Consider the following 23451-nt stretch of genomic DNA (forward strand, 5'->3'; position numbering starts at 1 on the left):
TATTCTGTATGGAGTACGTATACTTTTCTGTATAGAGTAATTGATGTGGGTATCGTTTTTTTTGTCTGTTGAGAGAGAATCGTAAAGGATTCCGTCTTCCATTTGAGTGAACGCTGTCACGACGGCCATATTATTCTCCAACGAGGAATCGACATCACAGGGGTTGTCACGACAACCAGCCGTGATTCAGAGTGCCTCGGATGGGTCTCCACCTCAGGCAGGAAGCACTAGCCTGGAGATCAGAGAAGATGCTGAGCCAGCCAGCCAATCACAGGTAAGCTCGGGAAAAAGATGACATCATAGTCAAATGAAGGCAAATGGAAAGTGTTTGGTTTGTTATGTCCGCCTACCCAGGAAGCCAGAGTAGCTACGGCTTGTGGGGTAGCATCCATTACAGACCGGTGAGTCTGCAGTATGTATAACAAACTATCTCTTCCTTATCTGTCTAGGAAACATTGATAGTACAACATCCATCATTTCACAACAGGATGTGCACGTTTCAAAACCTTATGCACACATGAGTTGTAAGTTACCAGACTTTCAAAAAAATGTCTACATAAAATATGTAGTTCCACATTTTTTATTCAAACAATCCTATACTTATACAGTGAAATTGCTTTGTAGTTAACTAGTTAATGGTTAATATAATATGCTTTTCTTTAGCTTTGATAATAAAAATACAATCTCCTACAAGGTACACAAATGCATGTGGAGCTTTATATATTTTGGGGTATATTTGTTACTTGACAATCATACACGAGACTTAAAAGATGTACAGACTAAAACAAGCAAAATCCAACGTTTTTTTTTTTTTAATGGAAGTCTTATTATTTTAAAAGAATGATTAAAGATAAAAAAGAAAAACATATTCCGCCCTCCCTCCTCTGGTTCTTGCTCAGCAGGTTTGGTCTGTCAAACAAAAGATCAACTCAGCCTGCCTAGATCCCTCCTCCTCCCCCAGAGCTGCTAGCTTCATTAGCATGCCGCCTCTCCACCAATGAGCAGCACCGGGTGGATGACATCATGGGCTAGGGAACAGCGAGCAGCCAGTGATGCATCCAGCCTACCGAGCAAGCCTGAGTTTGGGGTCAGGAACCGGTCTGACAAGAGAATGGCAATCCTGCCTGTAAACTGTCAATAGGACTGCACATTTGAGGATGAACCTACCAGAATACTGGATCCAAAGGCGACACACCGAGAAAGAGAATGTCAAGACATATTTCAGGTAATCCTCTCTGTGTTTGTAATCGGTGATGTGGTTGAGGGAGAGAGAAAGAGAGAGAGAGAGAGAGAGAGAGAGAGGGAGGGAGGAGGGCTGTGTATGTGGGGGGTGCTTTGTAGCCTTTTTCTCTTCCTCTCTGCATTCTGCCTTGCTTAAGAGGAGGAGGAGGAGTAGGCAGCTGTTGTGATCGGCGTTCTCACTGTTGTACAGATTGGGAAATGGATGCCTGCATCAGCGGATGGACGGTAGATGCGGTAGCTAGCCAGCTCAGTCTTAACAGCTCCACCCCCCCCTCACCCCACCCCATCTCTCCCTAGGTTTGATGGACCCCCCCCCCCCTCCCCCTTGTCTTGTCTTGTCACAAAAAGCATCTTTGTAGACGTTCAAGGCTGTGATCGTTGGGCTGTGAGAGTGTCGTGTGTATGTGTGTGTGTGTGTGTGTGTCAGCTGTGTAGAATAGAAGCAGCAGGAGCCACACAGTAACAAAAAGAGGCAACGCTATTTAGGGTGGATGAAGAGGAGACTAGCGGATGGATGTGAGCTGCGCGTGCCGTGGACGGGGAGTGATGGATGGTTGATATGTGCTCAGCAACGGCCCTTTGTTATCTCTCTGTCTCTGCACCGGGGTTTTGCTTCTGGGGAGGGTTTATATGGGATGATTGATTTTTTTTTCTCTCTCTCAGAGTGCAGAGACGAAGGTCTGTGTCATGGCTGTTAGACGGGTCTGTAAAGCCTGGCTCTTTCATGGCCGCCCTGCCGGCTGTAGCGTCAGGGAGATCTACAGTGTCTGGTCACCTGACTGCGATGGGGATGGGGATGGGGGTGGAGACTGAGCGATTCTGTCTCTGTGAAGCTGGGGGTGGGTCAGCTCCCTATCCCATCACTGGCCCTCAGTTCTTTTGCATGATATTGTGCAGGGCCAGTTGGAGCAGAGCTGGAAAGCAAGGTGAGAGATTCTCCCCCGGAGGGACGGCCATCGCTGCCTGTCTGAAGCAAGGCCTGATGGAAGGCCTGCAGTCTGGACTGGCTAGGGAGAGTGGAGGATGCTGGGTAGTGAGGGTGACGATGGCGGAGGGAGGATGAGGAGATGGAGGGTTGGGGGAAGGGGAATGGGGGATGGGGCAGGTGCTAGACCCCGGGAGAGCTGGGAGTGCATGAGGAATACATAATCATCCGTTCAATATCAGGTCCATCCATCCCGCCATCAGTCACAAGTGAACACAATTCATCGGTCCTTGCTTGTTGCTGGGTGACAGACAGACAGTGTTTTGATGGGTAGAAGCAAAAAAAACTAAAACTAAAAGAACTGAAGTAGAAGTAACGTGTTTTTGATGACATCATGTGATGAGAGCAGAGAGCTGTGTCTGACTAACTGTGGATTACTGTTGGTTGTGTGGATGACTGACTGGACACATGACTTCTCCTCTGCTCAGACAGCAGACCTCAGGGTGTGGATTCCCACCTGCCAGCCAAGAACAGGCCGGCCCATTCAGAGAACTCGAGGTCAAAATGGAATCAGAAAAACAAGCTTGTCCTGAGCCCATACATTCATTATTATATCATTCACGCAAGCAACAGTTTTATAGATGTATTGCCATGGCTTTGAAAGCTGAGGTTAACAGGCTTGTTTTCGCAGACGTTACAGCACAGGAGAGCTGTTTGAACCTGGGTGTCATCCAAAACGATCCCTTCCCTTCTGAGAAGAGAGGACTTATCTGAGTGTGTCTGTATGTGTGTATATTCACTTGTGGGTAAGCACACGTTTGTGTGTGTCTAGTGTGTGTCTGTGTGTGTCTGTGTGTGTATGTCTGTGTGTGTGTGTGTGTGTGTGTGAGGGAGGGAGGGCTGTCGTTATTGAGGGTAACACAGTGGTGCTGAGGCTTATCCCCACAGGAGGCTGCCTCTATGGGGCGGAGGGACATGCATGGATGGCCACTCTGAGGAGGAACCCACTGACTGTCTGCTCTGAGCCCGCGAATAGCAGCATCCACACTCACTTCAAATACACATACAGTAGATTTATATTTGGGGTGAAAAGTACATACACACAGGGTATAGCTGGGTATAGTGACAGTCAGGGTTCAGATGATTCTCAAACAAATGAGTGTCCTTAGATCTCCAAGCGTGACTGACCAGATCTGTTACATATGCTCCTCATGTGATTTAGGACAGCACTAATTCAGTTTCCTGTCTGATGAGCACACAGAGGGCATGACTTGGACTACAACAGTGGTGGCCACGGTTACCACTGAATCTTTGATTGTCTTTCCAGTATAAAAGAAGCATAAAGACTGGAACAAAGGTGTTGTATGTTAGTGAGCTTGTGATGGTGGTATGCACACAGTGTGTTTTCTCATGTGCTGCTTGTCTGCAGGTTCACCATACAGGTCAGGGAGTCTGTCTGTCTGACGGTCGGTCTGGTTGCCTGCTTGTCTGTCTGTCTGACTAGCTGGCAGTCTGGCTGGTTTGCTGGCTGGCTGGCTGGCTGGTTTGCTGGCTGGCTGGCAGGCAGGCAGGCAGGCAGGCAGGCAGGCAGGCTGGCTGGCTGGGTCTGTTGCTGTGCAGTGGTGCTGTACCTTGTTGTTCAGAGTAACTCAACACACCGGAGTTCTCTTACATCACCTCAGCCAGCAGCTAACAAAACCTCCAGGAGACCCTGAATCTAGTCTCAGTCTCCAGCCTGGCCGAAATAAAATATTGCAGATAAATTGGTTTTTCTATCTGTTTTGAGGTAACATGCATAGTCTTCAGATCCTAGTTGAGCCCTAGTAGAAGGCTCAGTGGTACAGTAAGGCTGTCCCACCGTGTAGCAGGCTTGTTGAAATGACTGGCTATTGCTCCAGAGCTGCAGTCTGCACTGTTAGGTGCAGTCAGACCTACAGTCTGTGTACAGTGGATTAGCATGGAGGATTGGGAGCCATCTGGCCATTTTGCCTTGCTAAGGGAAGGGTGCAAAGGGAGGGGGGGGAGAAGGGAGAGAGAGAGAGATAGAATAAGGGAGTGAGATAGAGAGAGGGAGGGTGGGGGTAAAAACTCACACACTGACACATTGACACAACTCCCTTAATCTTTGAGGTTGGGAGTGTTAAGTTGTTGTAAAGCGTGCTTTGGATGTGTCTGTGCAGTAAGTGAAGCCTGATAAGCTACTGGTTGTGACGTTTGGCTGTTTGTAATTTCTTTGACTTGTGTATCACTCCATATTATAATACCATTCAGCTGTTTCAGGAAGGGTCTGCCAGCAGACAGCAGTGTAAAAAGGCCCAGCTCGAGGCAAAGTAGACACCATTTATGGTATCTAGTTTATGTATCATTCCACTTAGTATTGCTAGTTTATGTATCCTTAGTATAGTTAGACCACATTTAAATTTCAGATTCCTATATTTTTATTTTATGCACCTCCCTGCCACAAAGCAAATTCCTTGTCTGTGTAAACATTCATGGCGAATAAATCCATTTCTGATTCAGATTCAGATTCAGATTCTTCAGATTCGGATTTAAACCTGCTTCTCAAAAGCTTCATTTTCTACTTTAAATCTATAAGTATTTCTTTCCCCACTATGATGGCATTATGGGGAGCTCTGGTGGCACTGAGATGTTGACAGAGAAACGCAGTGACCATTGACAGTATGGGGTTAATGAAGGATCTGTCTCCCATCTGTTCCTGTATAGCAGGCACCACTATGTCCGTCTGCCCGCCTTGACTGACTACAATGGTTCAGAATAGAGGGAAAAACTGCCGCTAGCCCGAGGCCCACTCTGCAAGACCTACTTTCATTTATGGCTGATTATAGTACCACAACTAAAAATAGAAGGAGCCCACAACAAAAACACAAACTGTGTATATTGTCACAACTGAAGTTGTCGCGACCCAATTACAAACACTTATATTTTACGATAGTACTAAGCATGTTTGCACGAGCACTAGTATTAAGCTTGTTGGCACGCATTTTTTTAACTGCGGTTTAGGAGTTCTGTCAACATTAGTCACTCTGGCCATGGTATCAAAATACCGCAGGTGAAACATTCAAGACAAAGTATCATCTCATCTACTGGAGCGCTTCATTTTCCTCTGTTGTTATTTCTGGCAGTTCAGTATTGTCTTGGGACTGGTCCTCTCAAGAAGACTGATGACAGCCAATGAGCCGGGGGTGTTGACACTGTTCCCTCCAATGGCAGAGGGGGAGACGGGCTGAATTCACACCAGTAGAGTTTGAGAGAGACCTGTATGCGAACGCACACGCACACAGAACACCCCTACACACACACAGAACACACCTACACACACACGCACACAGTATTTCATGCCCCAAAACAGAGCAGTATTGCAAAGATAGATGTTAGATGGATGTTGGTGAGAGGAGAAAGCATTCCTGTGAATATGGCCCTTTTATGGAAATGTATACTTGGGTGAGTTCCAGTTCTGCTTACTTGATCATCTCCCTTTACATAAAAAGATCATTATCATGACTGTGTTTGTGGTCAGTACAGCTCATTGTCATAGATTTCCATAAGTCTACACTACATCCTTCCATTAGAAATAAAGATCCTTTTAATCAAGTGAAAATGGTTACACAGCAGAGATGACGGTATCATATTAACCTGACCAGTTATGATTGATGAGGTAGTCTCTTGGTTTGTATTAAGTGACCTTGGACTTCATTAGCATCTGAGAGTCCTACAAGAAAGGCTGAATTGTGTACACACACACACACACACACAGACACACACACCATGGCCCACCTGTCACCTGTTCTGAGCTGCAGATCTCCTGTTGGTTATCTCATTCATGAACTTTACCATGGGCTACCGGCTGTATGCAAAGCAGATTGGCTCCACTTGGAGAAGGGGGCCAGCTCAGAAACATGGTGCCTCAAGGAACAAAGCCACATCACATGCTGACAGATAGATGGGACAGAATCAGAATCACATGAAGTGAATCATCCGTTGCAATATCTGTCTCAGTTTTTGTCTTGGGGAATTCCAGGGGAATTCACTTGGGAACTCATTACGAGATTCGTCCCCCCCCCCCCCCCCCCCCAAGTTCACAGATCACACTGACTAACGAGGTAAATTTGATTGTACATCTGTTATAATCTTTAATTAACCAACCTGAGTAACAGTTACATGGCAGAGATGAAAGTTGTAAACACTGAGTGAGCAGTGATGACTTCATGCACTTTTGAAGTTGTCTATCTTGTGACATGTGCTCCATTGCCTGTGTGGCGGTCAAAGAGAGCTCTTGTTTTCAACTCTACTCAAGACTCTCTCTGCCTTTTCTCTCTCTTCCTCTCAGCCCTCTTATTACCCCCCCTTCTCTTTCTGAGGCAAAAAAGGAGGTAAAATAATATTTTCATTCCTTCCATGACATCTGCTGTTCGACTCTCAGACGAAGCCTTGTTTCCGTGGTGACCTTGAAAGGGGAATCGCGCGAGAGGTGCGGGTTTGGGCTGCGAGGAGACGACATCTGCTCTGATCAGGCCCTGGTGTGGGGGAGGGTTCTGCTTTGGGTTGGGTGTGATTGGTGTATGCATGTCTGGTGTGTGTGTGAGTCTGTCTTTAGCTAGCCTACTGACATAGCTAAGGGTTGGGTGTGATTGGTGTATGCATGTCTGGTGTGTGTGTGAGTCTGTCTTTAGCTAGCCTACTGACATAGCTAAGGGTTGGGTGTGATTGGTGTATGCATGTCTGGTGTGTGTGTGAGTCTGTCTTTAGCTAGCCTACTGACATAGCTAAGGGTTGGGTGTGATTGGTGTATGCATGTCTGGTGTGTGTGTGAGTCTGTCTTTAGCTAGCCTACTGACATAGCTAAGGGTTGGGTGTGATTGGTGTATGCATGTCTGGTGTGTGTGTGAGTCTGTCTTTAGCTAGCCTACTGACATAGCTAAGGGTTGGTGTGAGCTGTCATCCACTGGGCTTCAGAGCTTCGCTAACCTAGAAACGTGACAGAGGACTTCTCGTACAATCTCCACAGAGGACTACACACAGATGATTTGAAGCCAGATAGATTTCACCTGGGCTTGTTCTGGTGGTTTTCTCTCTCACATATTCCATTAAAAAAAACAAAAACTGCAGGACACGGCAAAAACTGAACGTCATTCGAGAGGTGTCGGTCAACCAACTTACAATATATCTGTGTAAGGTGAATAGATAACCCATAACCAACCTGCTTCTCAGGCAGAGACAGGGCTGATACCAACCTGAGGCACAAACCCAGACCCAGACGCTGGCATGATCAGGGGAGAGAGGCCATCTCCAGCCCTCCCCCTTCCCAGGGCCATCACCGGGCCCTCCCCAGCCCCCAGCCCCAAGCCCCAGCCCCCAGCCCCCAGCCCCCAGCCCCCAGCCCCCAGCCCCCGGCCCCCAGCCCCCAGCCCCTGGCCCCCAGCCCCAGCCCCCGGCCCCAAGCCCCTGGCCCCCAGCCCCCAGCCTCTGGCCCCCAGCCCCAGACTACAGCTCCCCCTGTTTTAGCCCTGCAAATCCAGCATTAATGTTTGATCAGCGCCAAAAGAGCAGAGAAAAATCCAGCTCTTCATGGATATATTAATAGTTTATGGCAGAGAAATGGGAAAATAGCCCCAGTAATTTCTAGGTTAGGTGGGCGATGCTCTGGCAGCAGGCAGTGGTGAGTGGGCTCTCTCTCTCTCTCTCTCTCTCTCTCTCTCTCTCTCTCTCTCTCTCTCTCTCTCTCTCTCTCTCTCTCTCTCTCTCTCTCTCTCTCTCTCTCTCTCTCTCTCTCTCTCTCTCTCTCTGCTTTTTATGAAAAGTGTACAATCCTATTTCTGTCAAGATGTCATATTCCTATGATCCCAGCTCAACCAAGCAAGGAGAGTGACGACCATTTAGGCCCCGTTTGCATGTAAAGCTCAGTATCTCAATTTCTCACGTCTCCCATTTCACTTTTACGCCTGTTTTCACAGCTGGCGGTAGGCGACACAATCTTGTTTTACAAGCGGGTCAGCTTGTTCAGTGCAATATTCCAATCGAAAACCCCACTCGGTATTTATGGATGGATGAGAGGGTGAGACCCTCCTGCTGTCTAAGTGATGCAGTTTTCCTGCTGAAGCGTCACTACCTTCACCCCTGTGTAAACAGTGAAACTACATGTTGGAGCTGAGGGTTTATGAAACAGGGAGAGTCGTACAGTGGATGCAGGAGATACTCATATCAGGGGCAGTGCACTTTGAAACTGCCTGCCTGCCTGCCTGTCAGTCTACCCAGTAAATAGGTCAATGTTTTATGCTACACTGAATGATAAGGAATGTCTGGGCGCCCGTGGGGGCGGCCATCTTTAGTGGTCCCTGTGGATGCTGACCACTCAGCAGTCCTGCAGCATCCATCCATCAGATGACCGGCCGGGGGGAGCCACACCCTGAGCCACGCCCTGGAATGAGGGAGACTCTTTTCCCGCAGGTCGAACGCAAACAGCCCGACAGTGGACACAACACCAGCAGGACACCTCCTCTCTGCCCCCCAGTGGGTTTACGCCCTCCCCCTACCTCTGCATCTCCTCTCTGCTTGCAGTGAGTGCTCACTGTGGGGGATTGCTTGTGGCAGAAATCGCCAGTCTGTCTGGACTGTTTGTATTCATGCTGGCTGGTGCTCATTCAGACTGGAGCTGTTTCAGAGTTCCAGAGCCCATCGCCAGTCACCAGGCGCATCAGTGGCACAGAGCTTGTGCGTGGGAGTCAGATAGCTGAGGGGTTAGGGAATCAGGCTACTAATCAGAAGGTTGCCAGTTCGAGTGCCAAATGACGTTGTGTCCTTGGGCAAGGCACTTCACCCTACTTGCCTCGGGGGGAATGTTCCTATAGTCACTGTAAGTCGCTCTTGATAAAAGTGTCTGCTAAATGACTAAATGTAATGTAGTGTAAATGTGTGCAGGTGTGTCCTGAGTCGTGTGCTCTTTGAGGAGGACAGTGAGGTGTTCTCCGATGGAACAGGTGGCCCAGTTGTTCTGCGACAGAACACTGATTCATTTGTGTTGGTTCCTCTAAAGACACACACAGCAGTACAAACAGTTAACACTTGCTTTCGGCTCGATGTACTGTCATACAAATGTATGCATCCACAGGTTTGTTTACATTGCTGCGTATTATGCATCAATGAGTGCGGCGTTCCTGATTTCCATGCTTGAAGTGTTGATCTTCTCCTTATTTTGGGAGTCGGTTATACAACAATTGTTTCGTGGATTCCCCAGTGACCTCCGACAACCTTCTGACCATGTGCTCTCCTGATGTTCCAGTTTAGAATCAAGCTACATAAATACAATTTGGTGAAAGTGAGAAATGCTGTCTGTGCTTGCTTGGTTGACCGGGCAACAGAGGGTAAAAAGAATAAGAGATTAGGTGTGTTCAGGTATATCCAGAAAAACAGCTTCAGATGCCGTTGATATAGTGTAACTCCCCACGCCCATGCAACAGCAGGAACCAGCATTGTGTGGGAGGGAGGCTAGCAATGAAGAGTATTTCAGTGCGAGGCACTAAACCTCTCATGTGTCTTATCACTGACAACACACACACACACACACACCCTCAGTCTCACTCCCACACTGTGCTGCATGTCCTCTTATGGAGAGGAGTTGACCCATGTCTCCACACCAGTGCTGGATCATCTCTCTCCTGTACTCCCAGACGGGATTCACTGCCTTTCCATGGGAATGACCCGATGAGATCTGAAAAGTGCACCTTTTCCATACAGAGGACGGAATAAACTCACTCCTACGTCATCTTATTCATACATCCAGTACCCCCCCCCCCCCCCCCCCCCCCATCAACTCACAACATCACGGTGCATTGAAAATAATACAGTTTCTGTTTGCATAGAAATGGCAGCAAATGGACCACCCAGTCCTATATAGTAGTGGGGGGTATTTCTGTCTTACACTCACATCCACTTCCGATGCCATCTTGAAGTGGTTAGGGCAAGACAGCAAAGAGAAAGAGAAAGAGGTGGTACAGGAGACAGGAGTGGTTCCTTTGCCGGGGGTCTTTGTTTGCTAATGTAGGTCTCCACTCAGAAGGGCTCCCTGGCTGCCCTGGTTCTGAGACTGGCCTGTACAGCACATGGCCTGGGGAGGGAGGAGGGAGTGGGGGAGTTGGGGGGGCATTGGCAGTGAAAAGAAACTGAGATAAAGGGAGGCCACGATGAAGGGAATGAGAGGAGGGGGTGGGAGATGCTAATATGTAGCCTATAGCCCACGCAAACATAACCATCAATTGTGCTGCTCGGAGCAGCTCGTTAGCTTCCCTTCCCTGCACAGCATGAGGAAAACGTGCTGTCATCCCAGGGGCTGCGCTTCATTGACATTTACTTGTTTACATGCGAGTAGCAATTACTGTAATTGAACTCCAAGTCGAACTCTGCAACTCATCATCTCAATCCAGAGCGCGGAAAAGTCCAGGAGATTGTTAGTGTGGTGTCTTTTACAGAGACATATCTAAGTGGACAGATTCTGTCCTTGGAACCCTTCAGATATGCATTCCATGGAGATCTGAGCATGGCCCTCTCCTTATTTTCATAAGAGGCCAGCGCTCTGACTGTACTTGGAGATCCCTAACTAGGACTTGGCAGCAAGCTCAAGGTCTGACTCTCAGACTAGATGCCTCAACAGGGCCCATTGTTTGCTATGTAGTTCAGCCCATGCCCCTGTCTCTCTCATTATATTACTCTGCTCCTGATGCTCCGGGAGATCCTCCCAGCTGCAATAACAAGACAGGAAAGAGAAACATCCACCTTTACTATGCTCCATTGCAGCCCAGCCCCTGGGCCCTGACCTAGGCCATAGGCCTCACCTAGGCAAATAACCAGATTCCCAACCTGGGCCCTAACCTGGTTCCTAAATTATCTTTGCCGTTAAACCTCAGGCCCGCCCACTATCTATTGTACACTGTCAACCAGTAGCCAGTACGTCAACCCCTTACCTGGTAAGAAGGTGTGAACAAGTGTAAAGTAACCCTGAACCAAAGCAGTTCAATCAAGGCCGGGCCATGGTGACACCATGTGTTGATACCAGCTGTTTCATGGCTTACGTAAGCAGGCCTATTGATTGATTAGACTGTCAGTGTTTCTATTCAACAGGGAGTGTCAATAACTGTAACTGTAAGCGTCTGTGGATGCTTGGTTGGGTCTGATTATCAGGTTACACCATTATACAAATCAGGAGCACATTGAACTGAGCTGACAGGAAGAATATTGAATTGAATGGACCCCAGAGAAGAGAACTGTCAACAACAAAACAACACAGAGAATTTCTGTTACAAACAAGGTCCAAAGTCATGGGACATGGAGGAAAAGCAGTTTGTTAATTTCAAATCGCTCCACAATACTTATTTTTATGACTATTTTTAATCACCATTTCTAGTCGATTGCAGCAGAAGCCAAGTTCAGTTTTAGAAACTGCTCAGTGGCATTTGGATGGGCTCATTTAGTCCTAAATCTTCTGCAGTTTTAAGGGTATAATTTCCCCCCCCCCCTCCCAGTCAGGGGTCTTATGATTGGATTGTTTCTTTCACAACACGCACGAGACATCAAACACCATTTCCTCAACACAGAAGACGTCCTTCAGGAAGCAGATTAGGAAGCCGGAGTCCAGATACGACAGGAAATTGTAGGTTTAAGCAGAGGCAGATTAAGGGATCTTGTGCCCCCCTGGTACCCAGAGAGGACCCTCCTTGTGACCCGTGGAGATTTAGACACGCTGACCTCTGCTCATGCTGCTTATCGGGCCAAACTGCCTCACTCTGGGGGGAGAGGGGCGGTCAAACTGCCTCACTCTGGGGGGAGAGGGGCGGCTAAACTGCCACACTCTGGGGGGAGAGGGGCGGCTAAACTGCCTCACTCTGGGGGGAGAGGGGCGGCTAAACTGCCTCACTCTGGGGGGAGGGGGGGGGGGGGCCATCACACTGAGGACTGGGCCTGCACCCAGAGGAATGGGGCTTTGGGTGAACTTCTGACATCTCCACTCACACATCTGTGTTACGTTTGTTACCGAGCTGAAATCCAAGAATGTAACCGAGATCCCATTTTGTAAGTTGCCTTGAAGAGGCAATAACCTTTTGGATAATACAAATTCTTTGAATCTTCCCTCTGTCGTAGGAGAGTGGTTGTTGATGTAAAGGAAGCCTGCGGTGTTGCACAGTGAGAAATGTACATCTGCTTATTTTCATATCACAGGAGAGAGCCAGCTTTGGCTTTGCTTCCCTCTGGTCTCCATTTCTCTGTCTCACTTGTCTCCCTGCCTCTGTCTCTCCTTCTCCTCTCTCTAACCTCCTAGTCAATGCCTAATACCTCTCTTTCGCCTCTCCTTCCCAGGACATTGTGAGTGCTACTAAAGATGTCCGATAGTGTCGATATTGAAGAGAAACCACCAGCCCCCCCCTTGAGAATGAACAGTAGTTCCCGAGACTCTTCGTTGTTGAATCACGCCTCCAAACCACTCCCAATGGCTCCCGAAGAGAAGAACAAGAAGGTCCGCCTGCGCTCTATCTTCCCTGGGGGAGACAAAAGTGAGTACACGCCTCCGCTTCACCCTCCACACAGAACCTGGAGGACAGACGGAACCCGAATAGAATAGGCTAAACCACTCTCTGGCTCCACTGACAACATCAGACTGTTTCATCAGTGTCACACCTGATTACTCTTTTGTTTACCTCCATCAGCAAACAAGAAGAAGGAGAAGGAACGTCCAGAGATATCCCTGCCCTCCGACTTTGAGCACACTATCCATGTGGGCTTCGATGCTGTAACAGGAGAGTTCACTGTTAGTATACCCCTCATTCACCTACTGCATCTTCCCTCAGACCTGCACTTGGACTGCATTTGACCGTTGACCTTTCACCCCAGGGCATTCCGGAACAGTGGGCCAGACTCCTCCAGACCTCCAACATCACCAAGCTGGAGCAGAAGAAGAACCCCCAGGCCGTCCTGGATGTTCTCAAGTTCTACGACTCCAAAGAAACCGTCAACAACCAGAAGTACATGAGCTTCACGTCTGGAGGTACACTACCACATACCTAGGATGCCCCTTCAAGTTCAACAGCAACCCACGCACAGCTCTGAGCAACTGCTTGGATCGTTACAATATCCAGATGTAGATCTGAGACGCCTCGCTCGGTGGTTACTGTGTGAAAGTTGACTTGTGACCAACTCTTTCCGTTTCAGACAAATCAGCACATGGATACATAGCTGCCAACACTCTGGTAAGTACTGATTCATTTCAAACCTACTTTCCTTTTAGCAAGTCCTCGTTCATCACATAGCAGTCAGATTTCCAAGAGCTACTTTGAAGAGAACACAAATAGTAATCATACTGTTTGACATGCAGCAGAGTTAACTTGAAAACGAACCTCTCACGCTACCTAATTCGATTGAATTTATAAGCTTTCAGCTTTACGTAGAAAGGACATTTATGTACATCATGCAGTGTCCATCCTACACAGTAAGTGCTGTGATGGCGCCGTGATCGCTTTTACCTGCAGCACACCAGAAAGAGGGTTTTCAGGAAGGTCTGAATAATCAATTAGTAGAGAGCATCTGTTGGGAGAGCTGTCTCTCTGTCTCTCTGGTTCTGCAGGTACTGCTGTATGAGCAGTTACAATCTAGACTGGGTGTTCAATCATCTTCTGTCTTGACCTCACATGACCAGATGAGCTTTTCAAAACTTTCCCTAGTAAATTACCTTAGTGACTGCTCTCTGATCCGCAATGATTAATATAATTGTTCAATTTCAGAACATCATATTACAGATGTTATAGTGTTAAACCCTAATAGTCACACATTGATCCCATCAGGACAGGGATTAAGCAGTTAGTCTTCATACAGGTGATTACATTTTCTCACAAATAGGTATATGTAATCATTTAGCATATGGTAATTGGACAGGTAAGTGACTTTAGATAATATATGAAGTCATCAGCGTGTGCCTTGAAGTGAGAGAATAGTAAAAGACAAAGCGATTGAAAGGTTTATTTTATGTTGTGTTTTCTGACGTAGGGGCTTCTCCTGAAACGCTTTCTGTGTTTTCGGTCATGGGTTTGCTGGACTGAGTTGACAGCTTTCTGCTGCTCCTGAACAGAGCTAAAAGAAATCAATAGACCTTTAGACCTTCGGTTTTGTCGGTTTTATTTTGTTGGTCACAGTTCTGTTGGCCAATCTGTCATTTCTAGTATGGTTCTTAGAAGTTGCTGGCTGTGACACACATGTGCCCGGACACACACACACACACTGTGTTTAAAGACAGACTTAACTGAGTATAAGCATCACCCCAAGCTATCAGTGAACCAACCTCGGCAATAAACCACCTGATAAAAGCAGAGGTTAAGCCCAAACATACCACTCCTTAGCAGTTCATCACAAGCAAAGTCTGGTCTGAAGTGTGCAGGTCCCTCACTGTTCCATGATACAGGCAACAGGAGGGACTCATAGTAGAGCAAAACTCTTATTGGGATTCTGTCACATTACTGCATTGATCACCTTGCAATCTCCACGTCAACAGCAAGGTCAGGTCATCTGCGATGAGTCCTCCCAGCATGATTGGTCTATTCTAAGAAGGTCATCCTTACCCATCATGCATCCCTCCTCAGACGACATTGTACGTGAGGAGTTCTGACGCTCAAAGGCAGGACGATGACAATACTAAGGGCCTACCTCCATCCCTTAGTTTTGGTCCCCTGCCCTCGGCCCCCCTCCCCCCCACCCCCAACCCCCCTCCTCCAGTCCCATGTGCTCTGAACTGTTGTGTGGGTTCATGTTGAGTAAATCCTCCCGTTTTCAACCTCCACATTCAGAACCGACTGCTGTCGTCTGGGCCTCCTATCAGCCTTAGAACCTGCAGCGCATTATTTGACAAGGTAACTCCTCCATATTACTTTCCACATTGCTGTCGCTCCGCATTGGCTGCCGCTAAATTTGACCCATTTGATCCTCTAGTCTTGTTGATGCCAGATCTGATCAGCTGTCCGGGCACCCTTGAAGGTTCGATGGGAAGGACCCATACTTCCCATCTGCTAAATGTTTGATTTGAAAGATTTTAGAGACATCATCACTCTCTGTATTACACATTTTATTGAGGGGGAGGGAATTTGATTGGGTGTGATTAACTTCCAAATTACAGAATGTAGATGCGAGACGTCTTCGAACAGGCCCGTCCTTCTAACGACAAGGCAGGGGAATGTACCAAAAAGGGTTGTGATGATTGTCAACTTCCTGCATGCACGACGCCATGTTTCTTACCCCGTTCGTGACCCACGTAGCCAGTATGTGCTAAACTCCATCAGCGCCCCCAGTTAACCTCATGGATCTGGAAAACCCCAACACAGCAACCCTTCCTGCTCTACTGTCTTCCTCAGCTCCATACTATGAAATCACAGTCACCCTATCTGTTTATCTGAGGTCGGCCCATGTTAGCAGCCTCGCCTCAGTCAGCAGATCGTCCTGAGGAGAGGGAGGTCTGAGTCCCTGCATGGCTGACCGGGGAGCTAGCGGCTGCCCCAGCCCAGACAGCTGCTCACCACTCGGATATGCTGCCTTATTCAAGCACATCTGGCTAATCATGACATCATAGTCTGCATGCCAAGACTGGAAGTGGAGGAGTACTTTCCTGTTTCCACTGAGGGGCCCCGTGAACCCCAGTGGTCTCAGACATGGCCATCTTCTCACCCCTAGGACGGACCTCAGCATGGTCCCAGACCATGGTACTGCAATTAAACAAAGCACCAAAACACCATCAGTCATTTCCTGAGTCCACCAGGAGCATGCAATAGGTGTGACACAAGAGAGTTACAGTATCAACGGGATGTTTTTACGCGTGAATATTTGGGGGTTGTAAGTATGGAGTGGGAAGAGGTTAGGTTGTAGGTTGCAACAGGGCAGACTTCATCTTGTATCTGGGTAGTTCTGTGAACCGACATTGCAGATAAACTCTAGCATGTGCTCTCACTCTCAGCTGTGAGGTTGCTCCTGTGAAATTCCATACTCCCCAGTCAGAGCACTCCCTAAGTAAAGTACGCTGTATCGAGTGACAACACATATGGGTTTGCTACACCCTGGTACAGATAACCTGTAGCACAGTCCCCCTTTCATGTACTGATGCACAACTGTCTCCTGTTGTTGTTCCTCTTAGTACACTAACCTCACTTCATTACCCTTTACACAACCTTCTCCTGCATCCTTAGTCAACTTTGGATTTAACCAAGATTCATGTCCATCAGCGTCCTCTGTGCTTTTTCAGTAGCAGTTTTATTATTGAATGATTACATTGTGTTTATTAATTTTAACTTAACTTCTGATGATTCTCTTGTTTTGACCTTCTGGTAGTTGAAGGCAGAATTTGCCTTGTTACTAAATGTCATGTTTATATCCTGCTATGTCCCATGTGTATCCATCAGCACGATTAAATGATACAAATTAGTTTTAGGCTTCTTGAACTATACTGTAAATACAGTCAGAAACTACTAGTTGAAGCTGTATTTAACTCAGGCTTAAAGAAACCAGGACTTCTTGCCTCTCATCCCTGGAGGCTTCTTAATGTGGGTTATTCTAATCCTCCATATCCTTCACAGCCTTGCTACTGCGGCCTGTGTCAGGGGGTGTTCTGGTTCTCACTGTGTTCTGACCCCCAGGGTGCCAAGACCTCGTCATCGGAGCCCCCAATAGCCCCGCCTGTGTCGGAGGAGGAGGATGAGGAGGAAGAAGAGGAGGAAGAGGAGGAGGATGATGACGATGAACCACCACCCGTCATTGCACCGAGACCCGAGCACACTAAATCTGTGAGTGTGTGAGCTCACGATGACCCAGTGTTTTGCTCCCTAAGTGGTAACCCCAGGACGACCTGACTTGGCCTGTTGTGAGTGCTGGTGTCCCTGCTGCCCTCTCCTGATGGAGTACCTCTCCTCCCTTCCAGATCTACACACGCTCCGTCATGGAGCCCACCAAGCCTCCCACCCCCGTGAAGGAGGTCACCACCCCTCCAGAGTCCCAGGTCCAGCCGGACAACACGTCCAGCACCCTGTACCGCCACACCGACCGGCAAAGGAAGAAGTCCAAGATGACAGACGAGGAGATTCTGGAGCGGCTGAGTAGGTCTCTTTAAAAAAAAACATCAAGTCCCTTGGATGTTAGATAGCCTGAGTCTGTGTATGTGTGCAATGCGCTCCCAGTCTGTCCTGCTGTAAAGCCATCCTGCAACAGTGATTAGTGTGGACTGCTCAATAAGCCTGAGATTACAGCCTCAGGACGGCCAAGTGGGCCTCCATAGACCGAATCTCTCTCTCTCTCTCTCTCCCTCTGTACTGTCTGCTTGTGTCCCCGTCCAAAAGCATCAGCACTGGTCTGCTGGGCCAGCCAAACTCCCAGCATGCACCTGGAGCTCAGTGTATTTACCTGCAGGATGTAGGCCCCCCAGCAGGACTCATTGCTAACTGAAAAGGGCAAGCTCACCTCTGAATGGAAATGTTTGTGCACACGTGTTTGTGTGTGTGTGTGTGCATTTGCCTAACTGACCTAATTTAGATTTTTAGACCTTGATTTAGCCAAACTCCAGACTAACCACAAACTGAATATGTGTGTTTTCTTCCAGGGAGCATTGTGAGTGTTGGGGACCCCAAAAAGAAGTACACTCGATTTGAGAAAATAGGACAGGGGTGAGTCCACGTTCAATCCAGATCCACTTGCCGGTCCAATGGCTGTTATTGGAGCAGAGTAGGCAGCCTGCACAGGAGAAAGAGAACCTCCCTCTGCAGAGGCCGGAGAGAGACAGAGGGAATGAGGAATGTTTGAAGAGTAGGAAAAGAAAAGAGAAGTAGAGAGGAAATGAGAACTTTATCCTGACATGGCCACATGCCAGATCAGCTCAGCCCCCCTCCTTCTCCCTCTTCATCTCTCTCTCTCTCTCTCTCTCTCTCTCTCTCTCTCTCTCTCTCTCTCTCTCTCTCTCTCTCTCTCTCTCTCTCTCTCTCTCTTGCTTTCTAGGGTGAGATTAGCCCAGACATCTCATCTCCACACCACCTAAGACTTTAGCCGGGGCCAGTATCAGAAACTGCTGTCTGTTTCTCATACCAAAATAAACCCCTTGATCTAAGACAATCCTCAATCACTGTGAAACAAAAGCTACTGCACAGCTAAATCTCCATACTGCTTTAGCTTCTTCAAGCCCTCCCTGCTATTGACCCATAAGGGTTTTATTACCAGAGAAGTCCCCTGATATCCAGTACCCTGCCAGATACAGTGTATTACTTCTGAGGAACCATGGAGAAGCTCCCACACTTGAGCCTGTAGATCGGCATGAACCTCTCTCCACGCCTCCCCTAGAGTCACCTGACAGGTATCAGTGGCTGGGCCTGTTTCAGCCAGCCCTGACCGCATCAAACAGGAGCACTGCTTCATTATTCATAGCCTCTGACAATACAGTCGTGTAGCCTGATGGTCCAGGAGGGGGAGGGGGGCTAAAAGAAAGAAAGAAAGAATGAAAGGAGGAAAGGAGGAAGGGAGAATGGAAAGGATAGGAAAGAAAGAGACTGGTAGAAAGAAAGACAGCAAAGAGTGTAGGCTGATGATTAGCTGTTTATAATAGACTATCATGACCATTTGTAAAGGTTTGGTGGTATCAGAGCAAAGTAATGGGTGAAGGTTTACCTTTGGTTGGACAGATACTAAACAGTAGGCGGAGAGTTGGCATGTCTGCCCCTGGTTAAGGCCCTCCTTGGAACTGGCCTTGTAATGGGAGTACTAATATAAACAAAGAGTGCTTCAGTCAGGTAGAAATACGACACGGTCCTCTAAGGTACCTCCGATTGCAGCCAGTGGTGTGATCAGTGTCTGCTGTCACCGGTGGTAGAGGGGGAGGGATGTCACCAGGGCCATGCTGTGCCTGCCAACACTCCCAGGTATTAGGTGGCAGAGAGAGAGAGAGAGAGACAGAGAGACAGAGACAGAGAGAGATGGAGAGACAGAGAGAGACAGAGAGACAGAGAGAGACAGAGAGAGACAGAGAGAGAGAGAGAGAGAGAGAGAGAGAGAGAGAGAGAGAAAGAGACAGAGAGACAGAGAGAGAGAGAGAGAGAGACAGAGAGAGAGAGAGAGAGAGAGAGAGAAGAGAGAGGCATCATGGTTCAGGCCCACAGGCCTCAGTACCCTCGACAGAGTTGCCCAAACTGATTATGACAAGATTCAATTTATTCTGCATTTAACATGCAAAACAGATATGCCGGGGTTCCTTTAGAGGGCATCTCCGCATGTCAATTCCCCTTCAAAGCTGCACTGGGGCTGCAGCTCCCGCAGTCACGAAGAGGGAGGATTCTGCTCGTTACAGTGGACCAGGAAGACAAACGTTATACAGACCTTGTGCCAACACAAACAGCTTGAAACCTGCTGGTCTTAAATATCTTGTAAGGGTATGGCTGCGACCTCTGTAAGACCAGGAAGAGAAAGGTCACGTCATTAACAGTTTTATTGCTCCCATTACACACAGTAGAGCATAAACCCAGAGATGTCAGCTGCACAACCCCAGCTGTGGTTAATATCGCCCTCTAGTGGTTACATGAAGGGATCTCCAAGTTCACAATGACTTCTCTGTAACTAAGACCGTGAAAGCGACTTATTTTAGCAGGGTAAACAATTAGCAAGATTATTCACCGTGCAAGACAACTAGAACAAGGTGTTTGTTTATTTGTCTGTTTTCAGTGTTGAACTAAGGTGTTTTTTTCCCTGTTTCCGCAGAGCCTCTGGAACTGTGTACACAGCCATCGACATTGCAACCGGCCAGGAAGTAAGTTGACTTGACTTAGCATTTCTGTCGTCACCTTAGACGGCCTCCTCAAAATCTCACGTGTATCTTGCGTGTCTGTCTCTTTGGAACCCCTGTTCCTCATGAACCCTAACCCCACCTGGTGGGTGTCTAACGCTGTCGTCTCTGGTGGCCTTGTTCCCAGGTGGCCATAAAGCAGATGAACCTGCAGCAGCAGCCCAAGAAGGAACTCATCATTAATGAGATCCTGGTGATGAGGGAAAACAAGAACCCCAACATTGTCAACTACCTGGACAGGTGAGTTCTCACCTGTCAGGTGACCTCCACCCTATCAGGTGACCTCCACCCTGTCAGGTGACCTCCACCCTGTCAGGTGACCTCCACCCTATCAGGTGACCTCCACCCTGTCAGGTGACCTCCACCTTGCATCCACCTGCTGGAGGCGGATACATGGTCCTGAGACAGGGATACTGCTAGATATATACTTACGTCTCATGCTATGAGATGATAGAATCACATCATGGTTGAACTGGGCGACCGCAGTCGCATCAAACGCTAAACGTCATCTTCCCGTTCCCTCCTTCTCTATATTCCCATCTCTCTGTCCCCTCTGTTCTACCCCTGCTCTCCCCCCCCCCTCATCTCCTCCACAGTTACCTGGTAGGAGATGAGTTGTGGGTGGTGATGGAGTATCTGGCCGGAGGTTCTCTGACTGACGTGGTGACCGAGACCTGCATGGACGAGGGCCAGATCGCTGCTGTCTGCAGAGAGGTGAGAACCAGGGCCTCTCAGGCCCTCCACAGCACTCTGAGACAGGCCCTCCACAGCACTCTGAGACAGGCCCTCCACAGCACTCTGAGACAGGCCCTCCACAGCACTCTGAGACAGGCCCTCCACAGCACTCTGAGACAGGCCCTCCACAGCACTCTGAGACAGGCCCTCCACAGCACTCTGAGACAGGCCCTCCACAGCACTCTGAGACAGGCCCTCCACAGCACTCTGAGACAGGCCCTCCACAGCACTCTGAGACAGGCCCTCCACAGCACTCTGAGACAGGCCCTCCACAGCACTCTGAGACAGGCCCTCCACAGCACTCTGAGACAGGCCCTCCACAGCACTCTGAGTCAGGCCCTCCACAGCACTCTGAGACAGGCCCTCCACAGCACTCTGAGACAGGCCCTCCACAGCACTCTGAGACAGGCCCTCCACAGCACTCTGAGACAGGCCCCCAACACCCAGTCAGGCCCCGATGATAAGACCCAGAGATCATGGTGTTGTTATTGTTTTAGATGTATGTTCACAGGTCTGTCCTCTTAACCCAGGCTTGTCTCCACAGTGTCTACAAGCTCTGGACTTCCTCCACTCCAACCAGGTGATCCACAGAGACATCAAGAGCGACAACATCCTGCTAGGGATGGACGGCTCCGTCAAGCTGAGTGAGTGGACCAGCAGGGGGCAGGCTTGGGGCTGGGGGGTCCACAGTATGTTAGGGTCGGAGGGGGACGCATAGCGAGGGCAGAGGATCTGACTGGTCTGGGGGTTCTCTTTTTGCAGCGGACTTTGGCTTCTGCGCCCAGATCACCCCGGAGCAGAACAAGCGCAGCACCATGGTGGGCACGCCCTACTGGATGGCTCCAGAGGTGGTGACCCGCAAGGCCTACGGGCCCAAGGTGGACATCTGGTCCCTGGGCATCATGGCCATAGAGATGGTGGAGGGAGAACCTCCATACCTCAACGAGAATCCCCTCAGGGTAAGACCAAGAAAGATACTTTCCAAAAGAACTTTCGTTTCTCTCCCGTCACGCGAGATGATATTGAACGTCATTTGGATGTTATCGGCACTACGTTAGAAGGCCCGTGACCTCACTTCCTCTCCCCTTCCTCAGGCTCTGTACCTGATAGCCACCAACGGCACGCCAGAGCTCCAGAACCCAGAGCGGCTGTCGTCTGTGTTCAGGGACTTCCTCAACCGCTGCCTGGAGATGGACGTGGACCGCAGAGGCGCGGCCAAGGAGCTCCTCCAGGTACAGGTCCCACACAACCGCAACCCCGACATGACCGCTCTGTATCGACCGTCTTGGTCACTGACAACTTAAAGAGTGCCAAACTCTGATGTTTCTCCCCCCTCTCTTTTTGTCGTCCCCCCCCTGCAGCATTCCTTCCTGAAGTTAGCCAAGCCCCTCTCCAGTCTGACCCCCCTGATTGTAGCAGCAAAGGAAGCCATTAAGAACAGCAGCCGCTAGGGGGCGATGTGTGCCCACACACACACACACGGTGCTGTCTCCCTGGTGTGTGGGGTTTGAGTGATGGTCCCAGCTCAAGGACGGAACACCTGCCTCCTGCTGAGGCTTGACAAACCACACCACTTCCTCCTGTCCTCCTCGCTGTACTCACGGAGCAGTTAGTCAGAAATGCGCGAGCGCTCACCTGGCGCGTGCGCGTGTGTGTGTGTGTGCGGTCCCGGAAGGTTAAAAAAAACAAAAAGACAAAGGAAAATTACGAAAAAACTACTTTTTTTTCAGGAATGACAGAGCAAGAGAGAGAAGCAGGGAGAACAGTGGCATTAGGAGCTTGTATTATCTTCCCTGTCTCAGCTTTTCTCTCTTCTCCTCCAGCCCCTTCTAAAACACACCACCAGGCCACACCTGCAGTGACCAATAGACATGAGACACACTCTGGGCCTCTGGAACCACCTGCATGACTATGGCTCTGTATAACCAATCTGCTCATCCTTTGCAGACGATCCTGTGTGTGTGTGTGTGTGTGTGTGTGTGTGTGTGTGTGTGTGTGTGTTTTGTGTGTGTGTGCGTTTGTGTTTTTTTGGGGGGGTATTAATATAAGAAAAGTAGGAATGTAGAGAGGTAGCGAATATCTATCACAGCCATATGGCTTTTGCACTCCTGGGTGGACGTTTCCAGACAGCCTTCAACTGAGAGGTTGACAGAGATAGGCTGCACTGGGGCTGCACTGGGGCTGCACTGGGGCTGCACTGGGGCTGCACTGGGGCTGCACTGGGGCTGCAGTGCAGCCTATCTATCACCACTGACTTTCTGTTGGAGCTCTGGGCTAGGAGTCAAGATTCAAAGTCAAAACTTAAAGGTCAAATTTTTAAGAATAGTTTTTCATAATTAAGTTTAGAAAATGAAGGCCCATGTCTTGTGATAGGCATCGTTCAAGACTTCAGATTGGGTAGTCGTTATCCACGTCTGTATTCAGTCAGACATTTGACATTGAGGGGATGTAGTGCAGCTCATTGTGTTCGTGTGATTGTTATATGGGGATTTTCGGTCAACGGCGGTCTTGAAAATATTGTACGTTTTGTTTTTCTGTCAGTGTTTGCCAATATCACCACTTGTTTTACATCTGAGCCTTACTTTTGCATGTTTTATCGGAGACCTGTCATTTTACCTCTACGTGTCTATGGCAGATTCCTTTAGTGTTTAGTGTGTTAAGCCATCTGTTCAAATGATCTCTGTCCTTGAGTGAGTCC

At 48.7% G+C, this 23451-nt stretch overlaps 1 protein-coding gene across 2 annotated transcripts; it reads left to right on the forward strand.

Annotated features, from left to right (window-relative positions):
• The first annotated feature begins 1026 nt into the window (after positions 1-1026).
• LOC124467899 (serine/threonine-protein kinase PAK 3) lies at positions 1027-23265 on the forward strand. 2 transcript variants are annotated; one of them, XM_047020406.1, is made up of 16 exons: positions 1027-1225; positions 12533-12726; positions 12880-12980; positions 13064-13217; positions 13382-13419; positions 15007-15069; positions 16840-16986; positions 17121-17295; positions 17796-17859; positions 19934-19982; positions 20146-20258; positions 20615-20732; positions 21298-21397; positions 21516-21712; positions 21848-21985; positions 22115-23265. In XM_047020406.1, the coding sequence occupies exons 2-16, from the start codon at positions 12555-12557 to the stop codon at positions 22202-22204; spliced, it is 1719 nt and encodes a 572-aa protein (XP_046876362.1). In that variant the 5' UTR covers positions 1027-1225; positions 12533-12554; the 3' UTR covers positions 22205-23265. The 2 variants fall into 2 exon arrangements, with proteins under 2 accessions (XP_046876362.1, XP_046876363.1); XM_047020407.1 differs by lacking the exon at positions 15007-15069.
• Positions 23266-23451: the final 186 nt, after the last annotated feature.

The sequence above is a fragment of the Hypomesus transpacificus genome, chromosome 5 (assembly GCF_021917145.1).
Source record: "Hypomesus transpacificus isolate Combined female chromosome 5, fHypTra1, whole genome shotgun sequence".
In the NCBI taxonomy this organism is placed as follows: Eukaryota; Metazoa; Chordata; class Actinopteri; order Osmeriformes; family Osmeridae; genus Hypomesus; species Hypomesus transpacificus.

Bases quoted from the DNA above. Each gene is read 5' to 3' on its own strand.
- LOC124467899 (XM_047020406.1), top strand. From the start codon at position 12,555: ATGTCCGATAGTGTCGATATTGAAGAGAAACCACCAGCCCCCCCCTTG. The intron at 17,860-19,933 runs GTGAGTCCACGT...CTGTTTCCGCAG, and splicing joins TTTGAGAAAATAGGACAGGG to AGCCTCTGGAACTGTGTACA. The intron at 21,986-22,114 runs GTACAGGTCCCA...CCCCCCCTGCAG, and splicing joins CGGCCAAGGAGCTCCTCCAG to CATTCCTTCCTGAAGTTAGC.